This window comes from Urocitellus parryii, chromosome 11, assembly GCF_045843805.1.
Source record: "Urocitellus parryii isolate mUroPar1 chromosome 11, mUroPar1.hap1, whole genome shotgun sequence".
NCBI classification, from domain to species: Eukaryota; Metazoa; Chordata; class Mammalia; order Rodentia; family Sciuridae; genus Urocitellus; species Urocitellus parryii.
Window position 1 is genome coordinate 21,930,125 of NC_135541.1, and position 24,846 is coordinate 21,954,970.

Genomic DNA, 24,846 nt, shown 5'->3' on the forward strand with positions numbered 1-24,846 from the left:
CTGGGCAATTTAGCAAGACCCTGGTCACAATGCTAAAAAGGGGGGATAAGGTTATAGCTCAGTGGTAGAGTGCTTGCCTAGCTCGTGAAAAGCTCTGAGTTCAATCCCCAGTACTGAAAAAAAATTTAAAAACAAGAGAAACATGAAAAAATAATAAAGTAAATTATATCTTTAAAAACTAGAGTAGTGAAGATATCAAAAGGTTAACAGTAGTTAGAGCACTGAGAGCATGGGTGACCTTTTTTAATCCCTACCAAATTTTCTCTAAAGTGCATATATTACTTTTCAAGAGAAGGGTGTCATGTGTAGTATGTGCATGCATGCATACACACATCCACCTTCTGTACTTGGACTTTAGATGATGCTATAGCCTCTTGTTGTCATGGTAAAAAGGCTCTTGGGAACCTGGGTCTCTGGGATTCACAGCAACTACCAAGGCTGTGAACCACCTGAAACAAGGCTTCCAGGCCCCTGGGAGTCCTTGAACACCACTATTGTCCCACCTGAATGCCTGAGCTTCCTAACTCCTAAGGAGATACTAAATGCCTCTAGAAGATAGGATTCAATCAACAAGTGCTCAGTTGCCACTTTAATCAAGGTTTTTCATTACACATCAGTGAGGAGTAGAAGACAGTGATTGTTTTCAAGCAAATTCACCAGGCACATGTTCCTCCCTGTCCCAAGGTGAGCAGCCTGAGCTTCTGACAACAGAAAAATGCTTTCCTTCCCTGGGGAATCCCATTCCTGAGCTAACAGAATTTCTGAAAGAATGAACATGAAAGAGGGTGAATCAATTGAGGAAGCCAGGTAGATTTTTGAACTTTTCCCAGTGCAAACTAGAACTTGACATGTGTGGACCCCTCTTTAAAGGCAACATCCAAATCCCAGCCCTCCCACCTGAGACCAAACCATCTCCCCAGGTAGTCTGAGAACCAATGTTCATTCCATAACAGTCCTCTGTGCAGTGCACCCACGTAAGCCCAGAAGCCTGAGCAGTTGTGGACCTGATTCAACAGATGCAGCCTTCCTCTTTGCTGGCCCCTCAGCTGCTGTTGTGCCTGCCTGGCCAAAAAGGAACAGCCAGTACAGTGTGGTTGTGGGGTGCAGGAGGGGCCAGAATAAGCAGCAAAGCAAATCAGATGTATGTTCTGGGGCTGGGTTGACATGGCAGAACCAGTCTCAGCCCTGTGGACCATATGGCCCTATGTCCTCCATTAGTTCTTCTCCGGGCGGTTTCTGTTCAGGACAGCTTTGGGAGCAAACTCCAGCTTGTCCTTAAGGCTCACCACCTGAGTGTGGTCCTTGCCCAGCAGCTCATCCAGCTTACGATCCTCCCGGCGCTCTGAGATGCTCTTTTCTTCCTCCATTGGCTGGGGATCCTTTCCCCTGATGAACCATTCCAGGTGGTAGCCCACAGCCCCGACCACGAAGGCCACAGGGAATGTGACATAGGGAGCATAGGTACGCACCACGGTCCAAAACACAGGCCACATGACATCTGCAGCAGAGCATAAGGTAGAATCAGGGAGAAACAAACACCCATAACCCACCAGATATCGACAACCCACAGGGCACACCACTTACCAAGTTTCCTGGCACCATTTACTGAGCAGCCAGCTGCTGCAGAGTAATGCCAGAGGGTACTATGCTTTATGCACAGTCAGGTCCCTGAAATAATCTAGGAAATTTTGAAATATGCAATTATTAGGGAAGAGGGAAAGAATCTTTATCCCATGCACCATGCACCTATGCATGGCAGTGCTCCCCACAAGGGGACCTCTGAGCATCAAGCCTTTTGTGGACCACAGCCCTGCAAACCCTCCAGTTTGCCAACATATTAGGAAGGGAAAAAAAGCCTTTCTCTGTTCTACAAAATAGATAATGACCATATACAATCCCACTGTCATCTCCCACCTCCTCAATAAATGAGAAAATAGTTCCTCTTCCTCATGTAAAGTACAAGGAGCATATCAAAACAGCCAAAACCATAATCCATCACCTAACTGTTCTGGGTGTGAGATAAATAAAGGTTTTATTCCTATTCTGAACTTGATTTTCTAACACTGGGACTAATCTATACTTCCCAAATCTGCTGGTCAAACCTTCTTCAAAATATACTATCTTCAATCAAACTCATATCCTTAGATTTACATAGTAAGCTCCTAAAAATATCACAAACCATTATATACTCTGGGCATCACAGGACCCAGGACTTGAAAATTCTCTGTAAAAAAACACTGTACAAGGCATGGCAGAAAATAAAAGGAGTGGAAGTGTACTAGGGCCTCCTGAAATGAAACAGGACAATGCCAGAGTAATGTAAAAACACACAAATTTCCAGGCACAGTGTCGCACACCTATAATCCCAATGGCTCAGGAGCCTTGGCAGGAAGATCAGGAGTTCAAAGTCATCCTCAGCAACATAGCAAGGCCTTAAGCAACTTAATGAGACCCTATCTCTAAAAAAAATATAAAAAGGGGCTGGAGATGTGGCTCAGTGTTTAAAGCACTGCTGGGTTCAATCCCAGGTACCAAACACACGTACGTACACGCACGCACGCACACGCACGCACGCACGCACACACACACACACACACACACACACACAAATGGGCTCACTTTAATGGCCATTTAGTGACAAATGATTATTATTGATACTAACCAATGAAGTCCCAAGTTATCAATTCTGTAAACATTTCAATGATATTGACACAAGATTATAAAATAGGTTGGAAATCATACTCTAGAGCTCATAAATCCTTTATGCATATATGTGAAATACACATATATGTATTTTTTCAAATGATATAATCATTCACCTATTTCATTTCTCAAAAGAGTAAACTTCTAAAAACAATAATTACTTCAAAGTTACCAGAAGCAGTATATTTGTTGCTCAATTTTAAGTTTTTATAGGTGTTTCACACCTGGGACAATGGAACAAAATGGGTTTTCAGTTATCAAATATCATTCACAATTATAATAATGATGGCTACTACTTATTAAGCACATGTTATAGCTAGACTTGGGCTAAGCACTTTACATAAACTATCTCTTTTATCCTCATCTCTACCCTAAGATAGATGGCCTTATAAGAGGGTTAAGTAACTTGCCCAAAAGCCCCAACTAAAAATCTGTCTGTGCTCCTGTGGATATTTCCCCAGCCTATCTCTGGACTAGAGTAACAATCAAAATCTCACCAAAGAAAAGATAATCCATTCTTTCATTCTCTCCCTTTCAGAATCCAAGTGTTCTGTGGACCTAAGACTATAATGGACCATCATGGGGGCAGAAAACTGCAGCAGCTTCAAGAATCCCTTCCTAGTCCTTTGTCTCAGCACCAGACCCTACACTGGACAACTTATACACTAGTCATCATCTGGCCCTCACAATGTCTTTGTGAGGTAGCCCAGATTTTTGTCTAAAGCCATAAAGGCTAAGAGGCATTGTTAACTTGCTCAAGACCACTAGAAATGATAGACCCATTGATTTTAAGCCCAGATCTCTCTAACTTCAAAGCCTGTGCTTTTCTGGTGGAAAGAACCCACTGCAGATCCTGTATGGATTCTGTCCAAATTTTGGACTTAGGAAGAGCCTCCTGCAGTTTTTCCCCATTAACTTAGCATTTCATTACCTAGAAATGCTTCCCTTTTTGCAAATTGATATACTGAGAAATTTGTAAAATTCTTAAGACATTGTTAAAAGAGACACCCTGAAGAATCTCAAACCTAACACGTCTCCATTTTATTTCCTGTCATTTAAGCAAATTCCCTCTTTTTAAGCAAACACTTTTTCTAAACAGCAGCTCCACTGAGCTTTCCAATCTGTTCTAAAACATACCAATCACAAGTCTACAACTGAAATTCTCTCAATACAAGGTCTCTGTCTTCCTGCTTATGTTATAGTCATTCCCAAATAAGTCAATTTATTCATTTATTCAACACTTATAACCATGTTCTCTGTGTGGGCACTGTGCTGGCTTGCCCTACTTGTCTGCATTTCTCAAAACACCTTAAAGTTCCTAAAGAGCAAGGACCATATCCATAGTCCAGTCCCACTATGTCCTATCCATCCCTCCACCTCTCCCAACCTCTCTGGCACAAATTGGTCAAGGTGGGGGAAGCTTGAGCGAATTCACTGTATGAATGACAGACTGCTCAAGCAATTCACTAGGGTAAAACCACAGCAGTCATCCACCCACCCTCAAAAGGTGGCAGGAACACAGCAGATGTCTTTGATGATTACACGAAAACTTGAGACTCCATGGAGTCAACCCCAGGGTATCAAAATGAAAGAGGCAGAAGTGTCTCTCAAATACTGTCACGACTATTTCCAATGGAGGAATAATGTATGCAATATAGATCAACGGGCTGCCAAGAAACCTGGGCCTGGGCCCCGTAGGTCCAGTGAGACCCGAAGATGCACTCCCAAATTGGAAAACTGCTAAGGACAGAGGGGGCCTCAGAAGGTGGAAGAATGAGCTCTCAAAGCCACTCGAGCCCAGCCAGGGTTAGAAGCGCAAGTGAGGTCAAGGTCCAGACAGCTACCCTCTTTCCTCCGTCCCACCACACACTTGGCCCTGTCAACGTCTATCCTCACTCGGGTGCCTGAGGCCAAGAAACCCGCAGAGGCCGGCTGGGCTCCCGGACTCTGCAACCAAGCTCCGGGAAGGGAGGGCTCCGTTAGGCCGGGCCTGCGCGGGAGCAGAAACTCGCTATCACCCTTCCCCTAATTCAGAGGTCGCGGCCTGGAGCCGTCATCGTGGAACGGGCGGCCCCGGCTGCCGCTCCAGAGAAGGTAACTGATCTCCGGGCCCGCGTGCTCACCTGCGGCCCAGCCCGCACTCCTCGGCCTGGCACCGCTCTCCACCCGCTAGCCGGGAGCACGGATGTCACGGCTCCCGACGGCCCGCGGGGCGTTGCTCTGTGACCCCGCCCACTGGCCGCGGGTTCTCTCGAGCACAGGGATTGGCTGAGCTCCAGCCAAGGGAGAGAAGGAGCTGGGTGTGCGCAGCCCGACCCTACTGCGCTGAAATCGGTACAGCGCCCCCTCATGTCTGGGAGGTTTCACTGTGACGTGGCCCCGTGCTTTTCTCGTGGAGAAAGTGAAAGGCATTCATTCATTCATTCAACTGACGTTTATTAGGCATCTTCTAAGACCTAGGTCGGGTACACAGAAACATAAGACATGACCCCTGACCTAAAGTAACTCTCTTTAGGAGATTATAATCTAGTGTTTTAAGACCTCTTCGGATCCGAGCTAGCTTTCCAGCTGTGTGACCGTGGGAACATTATTAATCTGTTTGAGCTTCCTTTTCTTCTGTATAGAAGTAATAACACCCATTTTTCAGGGATGTTGTGAGGATTATATAAGACCATGTACGTAAAGTACTGTGCTAGGCACACCACAAGCAGGGAAACAAATAGCAGCTATTGTGAGTACAAAAAATGGAAATAGAGTAAAACCTGTGACCCCTCGGGTGCAAGTATTCACTCCCTCTTTTGTATTTCTACTGTACACTGAACAGATATCTATTTTATCACATACAGGGAAAAAAAAGTCCCTGTGTCCAACCTCCTTAATGGTTCCACACGGACCTTCCTTCCCAACCTCATCAAACTGATCTCTGCCTGGCATATTTCCTTATCTTTAGTAATACATAATAATACCTTCCTATTTCCCCACACAGATCAAACTGTTTTACAGGCCTGTAACTTTGCTTATGCTTTTCCATTTACCTTAAGTACTTACCCAGTTACTTTGTTGAACAAAGTAACTTTTTGTTTGGTTGTTTTTGTTTTCAAGTTCATGAATTACTTTCATAGGAAGCCTCCTATACTGCACTATCAGGTTAGAGACACTTCCTCTATTACTGGGAAGAGCCCAAAGCTAAGTTTGGCAATTAAGATGGAAAGAAACAGTATAAAGAACTATTTAGGAGACTGTTATTAGCAGAACTTATTTGCTTGCACATTGAATAAGTAAGAAAGGAGAAGGGAACAGAACTGCCTAGAATAACTGGCATTCAGCCAGCCAATTAACACGTAGTAGGCACTGGAGATGCAGAAATGACCCTGGACCTTCCCTGACCTCCGGAATTGACGGAAGGGGAAGCAGACAAATTTACAGAATGTCTCCAGGGTATAAGAAACATGATGACAAATGAGGACCATCAGCACAACCAGGAAGGATCAGGGAAGGCGCCCTAGAAGAACCAGCCCTTGAGCTGTGTCTTGGGTCCAAACATTGTCCTCAGGCAGAACTAGGTGGGGCTCAAGAGCCCACACTTGGAAATCAGATGGCTATCCCAGCTCGGTCTATCTGCTAATCTCAGGAAAGCTATATTTATACTCCTCATTTTTAAAGACAGTAATAGGGGCTGGGGATGTGGCTCAAGCTGTAGCGCATTCGCCAGGCATGCGTACGGCCCAGATTCGATCCTCAGCATTACATACAAACAAAGATGTTGTGTCCGCCGAAAACTAAAAAATAAATATTAAGAAATTCTCTCTCACTTTCTCTTTAAAAAAAATAAAGACAATAATAGTACCTATCCTCTAGGATTGCTGAGTTAAATCACCTTAAGGTATATAAAGTGCTTGGCATAGTACTTGGCACCTCCTCAATAAGTGCTCAGTAAATTATTACTGATATGTTAAATATTACACACAGTCATTCCTCCTGTCCTTTTTTTTAAAAAAAATATATAGTAGATGGACACCTTTATTTTATTTTTATGTGGTGCTGAGGATCAAACCCAGTGCCTCACACATGCTAGGCGAGCACTCTACCAACTGAGCTACATAGCCCCAGCCCCTCCTCTCATCCTTTTTTTTTTTTTTTTTTTTTGGCCTTATTCACTCATCAAGCCAAAAACCTGAGTGACTTTCAAGGCCACTTCTCTGAGATTGTTTCACCAAAGCTTCCTAAATGTCTCTCAAAGTCAACATCACTCCCTCTTACCTGGATCCCATTAGCAATGGTCTCCCTGCCTTCTTATTGCCCCCTCCAGACCACTTACATCCTTTTGGCCCAAGGGTCTTTCAAAAACTTTTTAAAAAAACCCATGAAATCCCTAGTTTACCTCCCCACACCCCACTGCCACCATGGGTCCCTTCTGGCCACATCTCTCCACTCCCCCCACACCCCATCCCAGCCTAGTGCCCATCTCCATTCTTTGCTCTCCCATCATTCCCAGCACACATACCCTTTCCAAGCTTCTGCCAAAGTTGATCCCTTCACCTGAAAGGAATGTTCTCCCTTCTCTTCCTTGACTGCAAAATGCTAATTCATCCTGCAAGACTCAGTTCACAAAGCAGAAAGCTTTCTCGGGCTCCTATGCTAGGGTTTAAATGTATGTTCCTCCAAAATTCATGTGGAAATTTAATTGCTGTTATAATGGGGTCTTTAAGAGGTGATTTGGCTGAGCACTCCATTCTCGTGGGTGGGTGGGATTTGGTACCCTTTTAAAGAGGTGAGTTTGGCCCCCTCTTCCCCTTTCTGGCCCTCTCTCGCCTTCCACCATGGGATGATGCAGCAAGAAGGCCCTGGCCAAATGCAGGCACTTTTTTTTTTTTTTTTTTTTTTTTTTTTACAGTATCCTGCTCTGTTTTCCAGGCTGACCCCTGAACATCTGGACTCAAATGAACCTCCTGAATAGCTGGAACTACAGGCATACAAGGCTGTGCCCTGGTTTTAGGCATTATGGTGTTGGACTTTCCAGCCTCCAAAACTGTGAGTCAATTAATTTCTGCTCATTATAAATTATCCAGGTATTCTATTATAGCAGCACAAAACAGACTGGCACCCTGATTGCTAGTGCCTCCCCACTCTCATCTCCTCAGACCTCCTAGGGGAGCAGGTCTACCTCCCTTTGTAGCCTTTCTGTTCATGTTCCTGGCTATGGCCAGACTGGGGTTAACTCATGCACAAGAACTTGGTCTCCACGTTAATATACCCTTAGGGTTCAGTCCAACTACCCAGGTCACAACAACCTAAGGGGACTGCCCCACTTTAGCATCACCTGGGGATATTTTAAACATCATGCCAGTAGCAAGATGATCAGAACTGCAGAAACTGACCTGCTCCTCTGTGCCCACTCCCATATACCTCCTGATCCAGGAAACCCAGCTCCATTTCTGAGAAAAGATATGGACCTTGAAAAAAAAACAATGGTATAATGTAGAAGGTTGAACTTGGACTCAGCTGCTTCCTAGCTTCAGGATTTGAGGTAAGCTGTTTAACCTCTCCAAGACTCAGTTTCCTTATGGATAAGCAACACCCACTTCACAAGACTGTTCTGAGTACTGTCTAGTTCAAAACTCATTCATGTCCCAATTTTAGACATGAAACAATCTCAGAGAAGTAATGCAGTCCAGGCTTCCCTTGCCAAATCTATGGGAGAGAGACAAATCATCACTTCTAAAGGAAGCCTGTGTGATCCAACCTGTGTTCCCAAACTTGGCCTCACATCAGAATCACCTGGACCACTTGTTAAATAACCATTCAAGGATGGGGTCCATTCACTAAGTATTGGACCAAGGCCAGGAATCTGCATGGGATCAGCTCCAAGCTAATTTGCTTTGGGGAATTCAGATCACATGGGAGCCCTCCTCATGGGCTCATGGGAGTGTGCATGAATAGTAGTTGTCAGAGTAGTAGTCTCCCAAACCAGCCTATAAAACGTTTACACCACTCTTCAGTTCAAAACCCATCTGTAGTTCCCCAGGGCACACAGAATGCAGGCCCACCCTCCTCAACCAGATCCAGAAGCCCACATGATCCATCTCTGCCTTCCCAATGCCCTTTCTCCTCCAGGCCTTTCCACAGCTGTTCCCTGATCTTGGAACATTCTTCCCAGCCCCAGCCCTTTGTCAGTGGCTAATACCTAGTCATTCCCAGCACTCACCACTGCATTTTAATTGCTTGTTTACTTGTCTGGTTTTCCCATAAGAACATAAGCTCTATAAGGACAGAAACTGCACAGTTCAGAGTTACCTCTCTGGTGTCTGAGAGTGATGTTTGCTGAATAAATGTGAGAATTGGTCCAGGAGAGCCCAGAAGAGCAACCAACCCCTTGAGGGGATTAGGTGACACACTAACCTCAAGGGACTACAAATAGGGCTTTCCGGGTGGGGGCTGCAACCAAGTCTTTTGTGAGCTAGGAAGGCTATAAAACTAAGAAGTCATGACTTGGCAATAGACCTGGCATACCACTTCTAGCTTTATGACTTTGGACAAATCACTTAACCTTCCTTGGGCTCAGCTTTGTCCTCCATTGTAAGAATGAGCTATATTCACATAATGCATGCATCCCTTGCCTGACCCACATGAAGCATTTTTGATAAATATTAGCCATCACTACTACTAGGTTTGGATTGGCTTCCCAGGAAAGTTATGTTCCTTCTACCTCCTTTTCCCAGTGTCCACCCACAGGAGGCATCAGAGGAAGTTGCAGCACTTTTCTGAATAGTTTTCTGCTGCTGATTAGGAATGACTGGAGCAGAAGGAACACTGTGCCCTCAAGGGAAGATAAACCATATTTGTAGATACCTAATAATAACCACACTGTTTGTTGAGCACATGCTGTGTGCCTCGCATTGAGCGCCAGTGCTTCCCGCTCTGGGGGAACCCTAAGAGGAATGGGAGGCAGAAAGGGAACCAAACTGAACCAGGGAGAGTGAAGAGGTTGTCACCTTCCCTTCTGCAGGCCACCAGAGCCCCTCCAGGAAAGCCTCGGTCCTTTTTGTGGCCACCAGAGGGCCAAATCCCCTTTCTCCAAGCTGGCCCATTCCCGTGGAGGGGCTTAGGACCTGTGCTGTCCCAAAATCAAGAGCACCAGCATGGCACTTCTCTGCCCCCCTCCCTGCCACGCCCACCCCCAGGCAGAGGTGGCCTCTTCTGGAGAGAGCAGCTGGCTCAAGTGCAGTTCTGCGGTTTTATTTTTCCTGGGATACTCGGGATGTGGGAACAGCCACAGGTGTGGTGAGGGGAAGCCCCCATCTCCCCTCCCCAGCCGTTGGGAAAGGGGAGAGGCCCAGGCGCCCTGGTCCTGGGTTGGTCCAGCCACTGTGGTCCCTGGGCCCTGTGGGCTGAGGGCTGAAGGTGGAGCCCTGGGAGGGTGGGGTGGGCTCCTAGGCGGGGATTGGGATTCTTCATAAAAAGCCACGAAGCTTGATCCCCACGAAGCCCAGCCCCGCGGGGTGGGTGGGGGGACGCAGAGCCCAGATGAGGGACCCGGCCCGGCCTGGCCCGTGGGGGGAAATAATGGCAGAGATGGTGCCCATGGGGAGGTGGGGACAAAGCGTCGGACCAGGAAGGTGGGGGTTCCAGGTGGGGAGCGCAGGGCAGAGAGGCACGGCCCCCAGCCCAGCCCGGGCGCCTTCGCGTGGGGTCAGGAAGGTAAAAAACCCACGAGAGTGTGACGGGCAGGAGGGGCCGGGGCGTGCGGTGCCGGCGCGGCGGGCGCACTGGGCGGCCCGTGTTCACAGTGACCTCGACGCTGGGTGTACAGTACGGGTAGAAAACCGCGGCCCGGGCCGGGCTGGGCGGGCCGGGCGGGTCACAGCCTGGTCTGGGCCTCGGGGATGTAGATCTCGATGCTGTCCGCGCTCTCGGTGGCCGAGCTGTGGCGGAAGGAGGCGGCGCGCTTGGCCGCCAGGAGCCGCTTGCGCGCTTCCTGCCGCTGCCGGTCCACGGAGTCCAGGGAGCGCTCCTTCACCGGCACGCCCCGGCCCCGCGAGGGCTTCTTTGGTATCGGCGGAGGGACCTTCTTCTCCTCCTGTCGGGAGAGCGGGCGGCTGAGCTTGGGCGCGGGGGATCCACCCGGCATCCCGTGCCCCCACGTCCCAGCTCCCGGAGGGATGGAAACTGTGTGACTCTGAACGCGGGTGCCGCGACTAGAAGCCCCAGGTGTACTCGATCTGCCAAGGTCAAAGCCCCCCCCCCCCATCTTTCACTAAAACGTGACGTGTTCGAGCGCCCCCTGGTGGAGCTGTTCTGAACAGCTCGCATCAGGATGCTGGCTGAGAGACTGTGTTTTCACGCCAGGTGGACTTGGGCACAGCTCTGAGAACCGAGGCTAGGCAAGCGAGGTGACCCGCTACTCCTTTGAGACCCATGGCAGACAGGATCTAGTAGGCTGAGGTCTGAGGGTATATATACTGCTCTGTCCTCTATGCGTAGGCCTAAGCTGAAGGTGACCTTCTAGGTCTAGTTCTATCTGCAAGGGCCAGAGATGCCTGAAGCAGCTCTGGAAGTTCAGGCAGTGATAAGTACTGGGGCCACCCAGATTGCAATGACCAGAAGTTCTGGAAGCGGATGGTCACCCATCACCTTGCTGCCCATGGGTCCCTCCTCATGGGCCCTTCCCCTTCATACACATCTCTCCATGGAAGGTAACTGTTCGGGGTGTGGCCTCTAGAGACACCCCCCAACACACACCTTAGGCTCCAGGAGTTTCCAGCTGTTGGCCTTGAGTTGCTGTAACTCCAGGAACTTGAGGGTCACATCCTCGATGGAGAGCTGTAGGAGGTCCCAGAAACCCGCCAGGTCCTGGAAGGTGGGCACGGGGAACGCAGTGGGGTCCTGCAGCAGTGAAAGACATAGTGGGGGCAGCCAGTTAGGGAGGTCTGACCCCAGTCAGGACCACAGATAACCCCATCCAATCTCACCCTCAGGAAGTTCAACCTGGGAGAGGGGTTGGGGGTGGGAGAAAGCAAGACCAAAAAGAGCCTAGGTCTCTCCTTTCTTGGGCACAAATACCTGACCCCCTCTCCTGGCACAATATACTCAAAACTACCCCTGCAGGCACACAGACCTGGTCTTACCTCCTGGTCACACTCTGGATCATCTGCCAGGTCAACAAACCTGGTGGGCTGTATTCCTATGGGCACTCACCATGCTTTGCTGACACAGCCGGAAGAACTGCTGGACCTTCTGGGACAGGAGAAGTTGTGTGCTACCCACAGCACTGCGGATCTTCTCCAGGACTGGAGAGCAGAAGGAAACTCAAGGAGGGGAATGAGACATCTCCTTCCCCCACCTCCAGGAAGTCTGCCCTGAATGATTCTCACCACTCAGTTATTTGCACAGTCTATCTCCCCCAGCCCCTTCCCCAACCCCATCCTCAATTCCTGACTAGCAGCTCCCTGCCCACCTCACCAAGAGGACTGAATCCTGGGGCACTGATGCTCCTTCCTTCACACAGCCTACATTAGCTAAGCACTCATCCTGTATCCTCCTCCTTCCACATCAGAGAACAGATGGATACCAGCCCCAGCCTAGCCCTATTGACCAAAATTAGACCCTCAGCAACTTAGCAAGGCCCTATCACAAAAATAAGGACAGCTAGGGGTGAAGTTCAGTGGTAGAGCACTTGTCTAGCATTTGGGAATCCCAGGTTCTATCCCCAGTCCCAGCCCTGGCCCCTCAAAAGAAAAAAAAAAAAAAAGAATTATTATTAGGTAATTTCATGAACATGACACTCTGACTTCCTAGTCCCATAAAGTTAGAGACTGTGTCTCCCCTCCCCTCAGCCTGGATTTACAGGGAGGGGCCATGCCCTCTCAGGCCAGGGCAATGACTGCTTCGCTGAGCCTCAGATCTGATCTGTCTGGCACTACCTTCCCTCTACCTCCAGGTCTTGCTCCTGGATCACTCTGGATCCCTACACCAGTTCAGATCTGGATTCCCTTTGTCCTCATGGATTTGGTGACCTGGATTGATAGCCATCTTCTAAAAGTCTAGCCTTCTACCTGATCAGAGCGGCTTGATTCTAAGAGCTCCCAGCAGGTCCTGCTGCCACTGCTGACCCCCCACCTCCCCAACTCTGGGGCTGAAGAACCAGGAAAGAAGGCAAACTCAGTCCAACGGGGTGGGGGGAGCCTACTATGCTGCAGCCCCACTCTCCCGGCTCCGTGGTCTCCTGTGCCCTCAGCCCCCAGCCCCCAGCCCTGCAACACCCCTGGATGGGGCCGACTCACTCTCCTCAGGCAGCTCATAGTCCTCCGCCTCACGCTCCATCTGCTGGCACCAGTGCTCCAGCTTCTCCACCTCTGCCCGCAGCATCTTGATGAACCACTCGCCGTCCCGTGGGCAGGGGGACGTGCGGCCTGAGTCGGGGAGGCTACGTGAACCACGCTCCATCCAGGAGTCACGGCGGCCAGACCCGGGGCCAGGGGCGGGGGCGGGGGCAGGGCCGGGCGACCCATCGGTGGCCGGCGGCTCATACGGCAGTGGGTAGCCCTCGCGGTAGGCCCACTGGCCCTGCGTGTGGACCGTGCGGAAGACTGAGTAGGTGGGGGCCCGGGGCCCGGGCTGGGGCTCAGAGGCATGCCTCTGGAAGGATCGTCCAAACTGCAGGGCCTTGTCTTCTGTGGCCACCGTGGCCAGGCCGGCCAGGCCCTCCAGTTCCAGGTCTGCCTGCACACCGGCCGTCACGCTGTTGGAGCGCTTGAACCTTGCCCGCCTGTGGAGAGAGGTGCCTGTCCCCTCTGTCCCTGACCATCTTAGCCCTCACCCACATCCCAGGCAAAAGGGGAAAGGAGTGAGCAAGGGAACCTACAAAGCAGTGAGCATGAGGCCAAGCACTGGAAACGGATGAGTCCTTGCAACTAGTAGGTACCCAATATACCTACTCATCGCACCACCTCTCGACAGGGTGACAGTCAAAATATTTAACAACCAGTACTCCCATGGCCAGAACAGATGCTGTCATATACCAATCTGAGCAGACTGTGACCAAAGTGCTGGGACCGTACCTGTAGAAGCTGGATTGTGAGGTAGATCAGAGGGTCCCAGGTAGGGTCCAGGGTAGTGTTAGCTCTTTATGGATGAATGCAAATGTATTCAGCATTCTAACAAAAGTAAATCCATGCTGGTTTGCACTGGCTGTACAGTGTGTACTGAGCCCTAAGACCCATGAGTAAACCTAGGCCCAGAGGCCTAGCATCACCCAGCCACAAAGTAGCAGAGCCAGAATTTGGACCCAGGGCTGCCTGCTGGGTTCCGCAGTTGGAGCACTCTGTTCCACACTCCACAGCAGCTGCTAGAACATCAGGGGAGGAGGTGCCTGGGAGCAGCTGGGGGTGGAGTGGGCAGGCGGCTGGGAGGACTTCTCCCCTAGGGACCCTGACAGCTCAGCCCAGAGCCTGGCCAGACACAGTATGCCAGTGCCAGTGGAGCTGAATTAAGTTGTTGGCAGGAATGACACAGGGCCTGGAAATTTCTTGTCTTTGAGTTAATAATATGCAAATCCTATGCAAAACAGAAAGTCAATTGGCCTTGTTCATTTTTTTCCCCTGAGTTCAGAGTAGGGGCTCTTTTCTATAAAGAACTCAGTGGCCTCCTAAGAGGTATAAGGTTAGGGTCTGACAATACTTTAAGAAGTGGGAGTCAGGAGATGCGGGGGGGACAGAGGATGAACAGAAGTTCTACATCTGAGAATGCAAGGACCTCACAAGAAAGATCTATGGGTCCTGAGTTCCCCGCCCCCTCCACACATGGTCAGAAGACAAACAGGCTTGTTGGGACAGCTCCAGAGACCTGTCCAGCTTCCCAGGAGACTCCCAACCCCCGCCAACTTCAGCCTTCCCCATACTGCCCAGGCCTTCTCTCCTTGCCTGCCTGCCTGCTTCCCTCCAGCTGGCGGGCTGCCTGCTGGGAGCTTGTTGCCATAGAAACCAGGCCCAGAAGGATGCTGCAGGACCCAGGAAAGAGAGATGCACTCATGTGCAGTCTCCAACGAGCCCTATGTCCCCACCCCCACCAAGAGAGAGAGGAGGAGAGACAACAAGTCTTCACTGCCTCCCACATGGTCTTTACCTGGGTGTCTGCCCTGGTCAAGACTGGCATCACCATGTGCCTAGACAGTTGGACAGCCTCCTTTCAGATACCTCTGCAACCACTCAGATCAATATAGAAGATCACTGGACTAGGAGGCAGACCTGAGTTCTAATGCTAGCTTTGTCACTATGTGTTCACCTAGGCCATCTAATATGTGTGAGAGTAAACTTAAAATACATGTTATATATGATTATATATTATATATAAATATGCACCTATATCTAAAAATATACACACATATAAAATTATAGGAATATAAGATTATAGGAATGGGCCAGTAATTATCAAGGTATATCCTCTAAAAGTATACCTTGCATATTTTAAGATCTAAGGCCCAACAATCCCTCCCCAATCTACCGAAGAGTAATCTTCCTAAAAGAGCTGAACTCTGTCAAGTCATTTCTGTGATCAGAACCTTTAAATAGGAGCTGGGGATGTAGATCTGTGGTAAAATACTTGCCTAACATACATAGGACCCTTGGTTCAATTCCCAGCAAACACACACACACACACACACACACACACACACACACACCATCATTTCTTCAGGTAAGAGGCATAGTTCAGTGGTACAGCACTTACGGACCATGCATGTTAGGTTTAATGCCCAGAACTGGAACAAAAAATTCGACAGCTTCCCACTGCCAGCGAGATCAAGTTCAAACTTCCTGCTAGAACCTACCTAAAGCCCTTATGAGGCCCATATGCTCCGGCTGCTGTCCTCATCTTTGACCTCATCTCCCCTACAATCTCCCTATTCCCCAAATAGATTATCTGTTATCCTGATTCTCTACCTTGGCACATGTTATTCCCCTGCCCCAAATGGCCTTCCTCCTCTTCACTCCCTGTCCATTCCATGGCCAAGTCCCTTTTCCTCTCTGAATCTCCTGACTGTCCCCAGGCCACTCTTCAGTTTCACGCCCCCCCCCCCCAGCAGTTTTCTTGCATTCAGAGGCAGCCTCACTATTTGGTTAAACTGTTCCCTGGTGAGAGTCTTGTGTGTCTAACTACCGTCAGGATGCAGTAGGTAAGAACCATCCCATGAATAGTTCTGTGCCTTTGAACTAGTGAGCATGTAACTCCTTCAGAGCTCCAGCAGTTACAAATCACAGAGGTAAAGATGGGGTTTGCACCAGTAAATACACTACCCAAAAGCTGCTATCCCTGCTGCTTCCCTGTCACCCCCACTAAACACGGATCTGTCCTTTGGCACACCTGGGCCTGCTGTCTTTCACACCTTCCTCTGAGAAGTCCTGAGAGGATGGCGCTCCATCTCCATGGAAGCAGCCACACAGTCTGGAACAGAAGCACCAAGTGCCCCAGGCTTCATGGTTCTCAGGTCACTACCTCAGTGAGCTCTCTCACTGTGTGTGCGTCAAGGAAGACTGAAGAGCTGATGAGCTCATGAGATTAGTAGTAGAAGCACACTCCTCACCAACACTCCCAGCCAGGGGCCAGAGATTTCCACAGCACAAACAGGAGTCAGCCATCCTTGCGTAAGTGGCATTTAAAACTAGCAAGAAAAGAGCAAGGGATCAAAGATCTAAAGTCCAGAGAAACATGGACATTTCACAGGTGGGTGGAGACAGCATAGCTCATAGAGGAACAGCATAGCTCACAGAGGAGAGGAAGAAGCCAGGGAGGATGAGAAAGAAAACCAAAATGACCTAAAGGAAGATAGGGATAGGAAGGTCTCCAGCAGGAATGAGCAGACAGCACGGACAATGCAGCTGGTTCAGAACGAAAAGAGTCACCAAAGCCACTGTAACCAGGGCAAAAGTGGGTTTGGTGGGATGTGGGGGCAGACACAGACTGCAGCAGGTTTTAAGGAAGTGGGAAACCTAATTAAGATGACTCCTAGAGCCGATGTGGTGGTGCACACCTGTAATCTCAGCCACTTGGGAGGCTGAGACAGGAGGATTGCAAATTCAATACCAACCTCAGTAATTTATTGAGGCCCTAAGCATTTTAATAAAGACTGTCTCAAAATAATTTTTTTAAAGGCTGAAATGTGCTCAGTCATTAAGTGCCCCTGAATTCAATCCCTGGTACCAAAAACAAAAGTTTGCCTAAGAAGCAAAGAAGTGTGAAGGGCACACAGTTAAAGGAGAGGTGTTTTATTTAGGATGGTTCTTACCTACTACATCCCAAGGGGAAATAATCCCAGGGGTAGGCAAGATAATGGCATCCAAAGAGGTTCACACCCAAATCCCCTGAGCCTGTGAATGTGTTGGGAACTCCACAGATGGGATGAAGTGAGTGCCCTGGATTATCCAGGGCTGTGCAGTTTAGTCACAGGGTCCCTATCAGTGAGAAAGGGACGCAAGAGGTCAGGCAGGAGGTGGGAGGAAGGAATCCAGGCTGGTGTAAGGCAACCTGAGGGCAGGACCAGTGCAGCTGGCTTTGAACCCCCCGAAGGCCACGAGGAATGCAAACAGCCTCAGTCAACTGGAAAAGGTAACAAAACTGATTCTTCCCAAAACCCCCCCGAAGGGATGTGGTCCTGTAACACCTAGATATTAGCCCTGTGAGACCCAGTACAACCTTCTAACCTCCAGGAATGTAAGACATTAAATATGTATGCGTTACTCTCTACATTTGTGGTCATTTGTTATGGCAGGAATAGGAAACCAATACAACCTGTAAAGAAAAGTTGATTGAAGATGCAGAGAGATAACAGTCCAAGGAACCAGATGGAAGGGGGATAAAAAGTAATAACATCCTCTGAGCACTGAGTAGGTGCAAGGCTAGTCCCGTGATAAGGGTGTTAGTCCCATCCCTACTTACAGACAGGAAAGTGATGTTTAAAGAGGCTGAGTGACTTCCTTAAGCCACCACAGCCTGCTGCCTCTCCAGACTTCAGGGGAGGGAAGCTCTAGCCAAGAAGACCAAGGCCGAGCCAGGGGAGGGATGCAGGCAAGTTGGGGGCTGGCCTGGAGGTGAAGCAAGGTGCCACCAGATGACATGGGCCGTCACAGTGCAGTGGCTGGGGAGACCCTCTGTTGGAGGAGACCCTCTGTTGGAGTTGGTGGGGACAGAGGAAGGGGCGACAGAACAGAGCGGTTAAGCCCAGGCACTCAGGAGCCAGGCTGCCCGCATCCAACAGCCCGCTCCATGGCTTGGGCCTGTTTCTCATCTGTAAGTGAGAAGAACAGTCTCAGCTTGCGAGACTGCAGTGAGATAATGTGTATGAAGAACTCAGGACAGCACCTGCCGGCCCATTGTGTTGGCTATTATGGAGAAGTAGGAAAGTTTTCGGCTCTCACTGCAAAGAAAGGGAGCTGGATATACACAATAGTCCGAATGTAGCAGGAGGCCCCAGCGAGGGCATTGTAGTCATTAATTATTCTGATTGCTGTTGATCACTTCCATCTGTTCTCCCACAGTACTCCAAACAAAACCTCTTTTATACTCCATATCACATTGTATTGTAGTGAGTTATTTGCATATCTGTCTCTCCCACTAAATAGGGCAGCTCCTCAAACATAAATGTTGGCTGGGTGGTTGATTGGTTGGTTGGCTGGAAGGAAGGATGGTAGAGACCACTAATTATCCCCCAACATCCATTCTTTCTTTCTTCCTTAGTAACAGAATCCCATAATTTTAAGCTGGACAGTGGCCACTTTGGATACAGATTCTTTTCTCAATCTCCCTTACAACTAGGTATCGCCATGTGGCTAAGTTCCAGTCCATAAGATATAAGCAAAAGTGGTATGTACAATTTCCAGAAAGTATTCTTCAAAGGAAAGCACTGGATCTGTTTTCCATCTGTATAATTTTAACATCTCAAGTGTATATAAACAGAATATATATATATATATATATATATATATATGGAAAGCATTGGGCTGGGAGTATAGCTTAGTGGTAGAACAGTTGTCTAGCATGCCCAAGGCCCTGCGCCGGTGGGAACTTTTCGCGCCAGTGAAAAGAAGGGAAAGTAGGAAGAGAAGGTCGTTAGGCGCCATGTTGGGGTTTTTCTTTGGGGTGCGGCTGCCATTTATACTTTCCCCAACACTGGATTCCATCCCCAGTCCCCTCAAAAAAAGAAAAGGAAAGAAAGAAAGGTGTCATTAAAAAGACAGGTGTGCCCTTTTTTGTCCTTCCCTCCTCCCTGATAACCAGAGTCAGACATGATGGCTGGACCACAAGCAGCCACTTAGAACATGAGACAGCAAGCAAGTGTCAAGGGTAGAAGAGCAGGAAGACAGAAGGAGCCTGGGTCCTGACACCATGGAACACCTACCAGCCCTCTGGGATTGTTCTCAGCAACAAAGAAATAAAATTCAATCATTTTGAAGTCACTTGTCATTTGGAGGAGGGGGATCTATAATTCACAGCCAAACCTAATCCTAACTATAGCAGATGAGTCTTCAGGACTGTGAAGCCCAGGGCTTATGCCCCATTGAAGTTCTGGATCTGGCAGTGTTTGCTGTGCTCTCCACCAACAGCTGTAAGCACAGGATAGAAACTGGCTCCGGCTGTGAATTCTCACTGCCGTGTAACAATGCGTTCACGGTGTTTTCTCCTCGGGCCTTTTAACTAGGCTCCAGAGGCCTCCTCCTCTTCAGTTCTTCCAGGTGATGATCACATTCCTGGGGATTCTGGAAGTTGTTTTCATGGTTACTTTAGAGAGATGTTCCCTCTGTGATTCCCTGGGGGATAACACATAAACCTCTGGCAAAAAGCTGGATTACCCCCTGAGACACAGTGTCCAAGGAAAAAGCCAGAAACTGTCAAGAGGGTTTGCCAGGGGTACTGGGCAGGAGATGGGTAGGGGCAGGAGGAGGAAGGGCGGGGAGGAGAAGGGGCAGTGACACATCAGCCAGGCACAGTGCATCTAAGATGATCAGGCTGGGGTCCCTGAGACCCATCTAGCCTGGGTGGGACTAGATGGCATTTCAGGAGGAGTCATGAAGGTCAGTTAGGAACCACCCTGGAGTTGAAGCGGGGGAGGGGAGGCAATGCCTGTGCCAGGGCTTATCTTGGAATGTAAAGCTTCATGAGGATGGGAGACTCCTTCCTGGGGCTCCAAGGGCATGTCCTTTCAGCACATGCCCTTCCCCAGGTGCTAACGCCAAAGTGACCATGATGCTAAGGAAGGGGTGGACAGGCCTTCCTACACAGCTTCCCAAGTAGCCCTGGGTGGGTGCAAGTGGATCTAAGTAGGGTTGTCAGATGCCCATGGTTAGATGGAGCTGGAGGCACATCTTCTGTGACCCCCCAGGGGACCCCAGGATAGTCTTCTAAAATTCAGCAAGGACATGAGATGACCCTTTACATGACCCAGAGGGTACTGGGTGGGGAAGTCGGGGTGGTAAGGTCACCTTGGGACAGAGCTGATGACTGTGTTCAGGTATGTTGCTTCTCACCACAAGGCCTTAGCATGTGCCATTCTTTCTGCCTGAACATTTTTATCTCTGATTTTCATTGAGTTAATTTTTGTTCATCCATCAGGTCTCTACCCAAATGTCACTTCCCAGGGATGCCTGGTCTGACCCCTATGACCAGGTTAAAGCCCCCAGAATACAGATTCATGGCACACCTGCCTCTCCTCTGTGCCAGCTGTCACAGCTGTAAGTCTCCCCCGGCCTGGGTTTTGTTTTGTTTTGTTTCACTGTTGGGCATCAAATTCAGGGCCTCACAAGAGCTAGGCAAGTGCTCCCCCACTGAGTGGCATCCCCAGCCCTATTCCTTGTTATTGAGGAGACTCTGAGATTAGCATGGAGCTATGTTTCCCCAAGGCAGGAGTTGTATCTGGTTCTGCTCACGTCTATCCTCAATACCCAGCCCAGTATTTGGCAAATAACAGGGATCCAATCCATCTGTGGGCAAATGAGTCCTGGGCGGGGGTGAGGGTGCAGTCCCCACCCCTGTGCATTTATCTAAGCTAAGTCATCACTGATGATGGACAACTAGAAGGATCCACAGGCAATTGTCAGATGTAACAGGCTGTGCATCTGAACTCTACCCAAGAGGTTGGCAGAGAAGATCCTGAAAGGCAGAGACAAGCACTTTCCTGTCCGGCAATTTTAAAACCAAAGTACAGACAAGATAGACAGAGGAAAGGACAGGAGTCCAAGGAAATGGGTGGTAGTGGGGCGGGGGGGAGTCCTGGATATTTGCCTGGTGAGGCTGCTGGAATTCATGGCTCACTGTTAAGCACCAGCTGGGGCATGGCGTGTGGTGAGTCAGACTCAAAGTGCCAGGGACAGAAGGGACAGCAAAGGCTGTACAGGTGTATAACTAAGGATGCCTTCAGCAGACAAGCGAGGGAGCTGGGCCAGAGAGATGGGCCAGATCTCCCCTCTCCCCACCTGTCACTGCCTCTGAATTCCCAGTGTGATCACCTGTCCCAGGCAATCCCATTTTTCAGACACTTTTTCAAACTGATTCCACTTACACGAGGGCAGGTAAGCCCAGGCTCTCTGCCTGACCCTGCCCTGCCCACCTTTCACCCCAAAATGCCTCTCACCTGGGTCCACTTCTCCCTGAATCTGCTGCTATCAGCCTTGTGATCAAAGCACTGATCACTATAGTAGACTGAATCCACTTAGGAAGCTCCCGCCCACGCCCCAAACACTTAGAAACGCTGGAGAAAATCAAACTGAAAAGGTGTTTTTGCTACAATGCCAAGCTTGAAAACAGGAAAGAGACATCTTCAGGTACCCGAAGCAAAAAGGAAATTCAAAACGCAAGTAGTGAGAGGGCGTCTAAGCCAAGGGAGCCCCGGGAATCTGGGGCCAGACATATGCTAGAGGCTAGAAGGGAATGCTGAGGGAGGGAGGGAGGAAGGGAGGGAGGAGAGACCCCAAATCTGAGCGTCATGGAATGCTGGAAGGATACCCGTAACATGAAGCCAGAAACCAAGAAGGTCTGTTCAGTTTACAAACCTGGACCAAATAAGCTCATGCCAGCAATTCAGGAGTGTGGTCTGGAAGCAGGATGCTGGGAAATCAGAACATTAAGGCTGCTTTGTGCGGAGGTGTGGGGTTCAAATGTGTACTGCCAGGGAAACACAGAAATTCAAGCCGAGATATTAACTTTAAAAGTGGTCCCAAGCTCAAGGTGTACCACAGCACGGTGGAAACTGAGCCCGTGAGGAAGGAGCAGGCAGTAATAGTGAGCTCATAAATTGCTCAAACATGTTTGTAAATCCACACTATTAAGCCATAAAAAAACACAACAACTGACCGAGCAGAAACTTTTAAATAGATATAATCAAAATCCTAGATAAATACAATATAGAAGATGAAGGGAAGGAGTTAAAGTGAAATGGAAGTGTTCAGAGCCTCTTGTTTCGTATCTAAGAGGGATATAAATACTAATTTTAGACATCATTAGAAAACCAAGAAATTAAGCATATCTGTCAAATTTGTAAGGTAAGTCACTACTACAAAATGTAAAACTTCCAAACCAGTGGAGGGAAAAAGAAAGTATACTTGATCAGTTCAACAGAAAACAGAAAAATCAGAGAGGAGAAAAGTAACAAAAAGCATGTTAAATAGAAAAAAATTTACAGGTGACAAATAGTTGGGCATGATGACGCACACCTGTGATCCTCATTACTCCGGAGGCTGAGACAGGAGGATCCCAAGTTCAAGACCAGCCTCAGCAACTTAGGGAGACTCTGACTCAAACTAAAAAAAAAGAGGGGTTCTAGGGAACCCCTAGGGATTAGTTCAATGGTAGAGCACCTCTGTTCAATTATACCAGTACCCTCATAAAAAAAGGGCAGAAATAAATCCAAGTAAATAACAAAAATATTACTATATCAACATCAAATGGGATAAACATGTCTACTAAACTCTGGCTAAATATTGCTTACAATAACCAACACATCTAAAACATAAGGATATAGGAACATCAGAAATAAAGAGATGCAGGGCTGGGGATGTCGCTCAGCCATAGAGCGCTCGCCTAGCATGTGTGAGGCCCTGGTTCGATCCTCAGCACCACATAAAAATAAATAAAATAAAAGTATTGTGTCCAAATACAGCTAAAAATAAATATTTAAAAAAAGAAATAAAGAAATGCAGAAAGATGTATTGGAAAAGTAACCAAAAGAAAGCAGCTATAGAAATTTTTAAAAAAGGCAAAAATCATTAGTGAGTAGGGGAAGCAGCCTATTTCATGATAAAATGAGTCAGTCTACTGAAAAGCTAAAATAACTATAACAGCACACAGTCAGACTCAACAAAAAATAAAGTTACCAGGGAAAATGACTTATCCACAATCACAGTAAGACATTAAACACACCTCTCTCAAAACTGGAAGATAAGGGGCTGGGGCTGTAGCTTAGTGGTACAGCACTGGCCGAGCATGTGTGAGGCTCTGGGTTCGATTCTCGGCACTGCATATAAATAAATAAACTAAAGGTCCATCATATATATATATATATATATATATATAAAATGGGCACACAGCTATAATCCCAGCGGCTCAGGAGGCTGAGGCAGGAGGATCTGAGTTCAAAGCCAACCTCAGCTACTTAACAAGGCCCTAAGCTACTTAGTGAAATCTTGTCTCTAAATAAAATCCAAAAAAAGGGATGGGGATGTGGCTCAGTGATAAGTGCCTCTGAGTTCAATTCCCAATACCAAAAAACAAAACAAACAAACAAAAACCAAGAAATGTACCAAGAAAATGAAAGATAAACATTTGAAAGATATAATTTATAAATTAGACCACATATGTGATATGCTGTATATGATATACATATAATATGTGTATATATGATAGAGGAAGCCTCAACACATTCTAAGGACTAAGTCCCAGACAGAACACATGCTGTGACCACACACAGCAAATTCAGAAACCAATCATCAAAAGGCAGGCCCTCCCTCCAAGAAATACACTTGGAAACTTAAAAAATAAACAAACAATAAAACCAGAAATTTTTTTCTAAATTCATAGGTTAAAAGGAAAAATATGATGAAAGTTACAAACTATTTAGAACTGAACAATGAAAAATACCAAATTCTAAAACTTATGAGATGCAGTTATAACAGTATAGCAAGAAAGGGAATTTATAGCCCCAAAAGAACATTAGAAAAATAAGAGATATTAGAAGTCAGTGTTTGAGTTCTAGAATTTTTTTAAAATAAAAGTCAAACATGTTAGAAGAAATAAAATCGTAACACCAAAGTGGTAAAAGAAAGGAAGTATTTATGATTGCTCACCAAAACCAAAAGCTAGTTATTTAAAAGGCTGATAAAATGTAATTTAAAAATACATTTCAATGTTAGAAGATATAAGGTTGATCAAGAAAGAGAGGTCAAGCATAAATACATGTCTTAGGAAGGAAAAGGAAGCTAATTTAAATATACCATGAACATTTATAAAATTATATTGCTATTAGACACAATATTTCATGCCAATTTGGAAAACTACCAATTTTTGTAAAATGGTCCATTGTTTAGAAAAATACAAGTCACCAAAATGGACTCAAAAAGAACAATAAAACCAGAATTGATCAATAACCACTAAAGAAACTGAAACCATAGTTCCAAAAGCTCTCTTATTCCCAAAAGGCATCAGGCCTAGATAGTTTTATAGGTAACCCTTCCCAAACCTTAGGGAATAGATCATGCCTGCTTTACACAAATTGTTCCAAAGAACGGAAACAAAGAAAGCAACCAAATTCATTTTAGGAGTCTAGCATAACCTTAATACCTGAGCTGAACAAAAATAAAACAAAACTTCAGGCCAATATCCTTGTGAACATAGGTATAAAAATCCTAAAATAATAACTACTCAAAAATATAGCAATACACATAAAAAATAATACAGCAAGGCTGTGATAAAAACTCCAAGAGCTGCATACATCCATTCTCATCTCAGTCTTTAGTCATAAGAACTGTAATTTTCAGCTGTGGACTTTGTACTTTGCAGACAGCTTCCCAGCTGAAAGACTATCCTCCACAGCCCCCCCACCAGCAGCCAGTTGCCACCACGTGATGTGGTTACAGCCTACAGCCGAGGTGATGTAGGTTAAAGTGC

At 47.6% G+C, this 24,846-nt stretch overlaps 2 protein-coding genes across 4 annotated transcripts in view; both read right to left on the bottom strand.

Annotated features, from left to right (window-relative positions):
• Positions 1–576: 576 nt before the first annotated feature.
• On the bottom strand, positions 577–4,934 carry Smim12 (small integral membrane protein 12). 2 transcript variants are annotated; one of them, XM_026393418.2, is made up of 3 exons: positions 4,827–4,931; positions 1,585–1,678; positions 577–1,498 (listed from the first exon to the last, which is right to left on the bottom strand). In XM_026393418.2, the coding sequence occupies exon 3, from the start codon at positions 1,491–1,493 to the stop codon at positions 1,215–1,217; it is 279 nt and encodes a 92-aa protein (XP_026249203.1). In that variant the 5' UTR covers positions 1,494–1,498; positions 1,585–1,678; positions 4,827–4,931; the 3' UTR covers positions 577–1,214. The 2 variants fall into 2 exon arrangements, with proteins under 2 accessions (XP_026249203.1, XP_026249202.1); XM_026393417.2 differs by lacking the exon at positions 1,585–1,678 and having other exon boundaries at positions 4,827–4,934.
• Positions 4,935–10,561: 5,627 nt separating this feature from the next.
• The window catches only part of Dlgap3 (DLG associated protein 3), a 37,380-nt gene continuing 23,095 nt past the window's right edge, over positions 10,562–24,846 (bottom strand). Inside the window, exons 7-10 of one of the 2 annotated variants that reach the window (XM_077791240.1) lie at positions 12,984–13,468; positions 11,899–11,990; positions 11,443–11,553; positions 10,562–10,780 (exon numbers count right to left, since the gene is read on the bottom strand). In XM_077791240.1, the coding sequence (XP_077647366.1) occupies positions 10,562–10,780; positions 11,443–11,553; positions 11,899–11,990; positions 12,984–13,468 (907 nt within the window). Of the gene's footprint in view, positions 10,781–11,442; positions 11,587–11,898; positions 11,991–12,983; positions 13,469–24,846 lie in introns of both variants that reach the window. The other variant, XM_026393434.2, reaches the window with a different exon arrangement.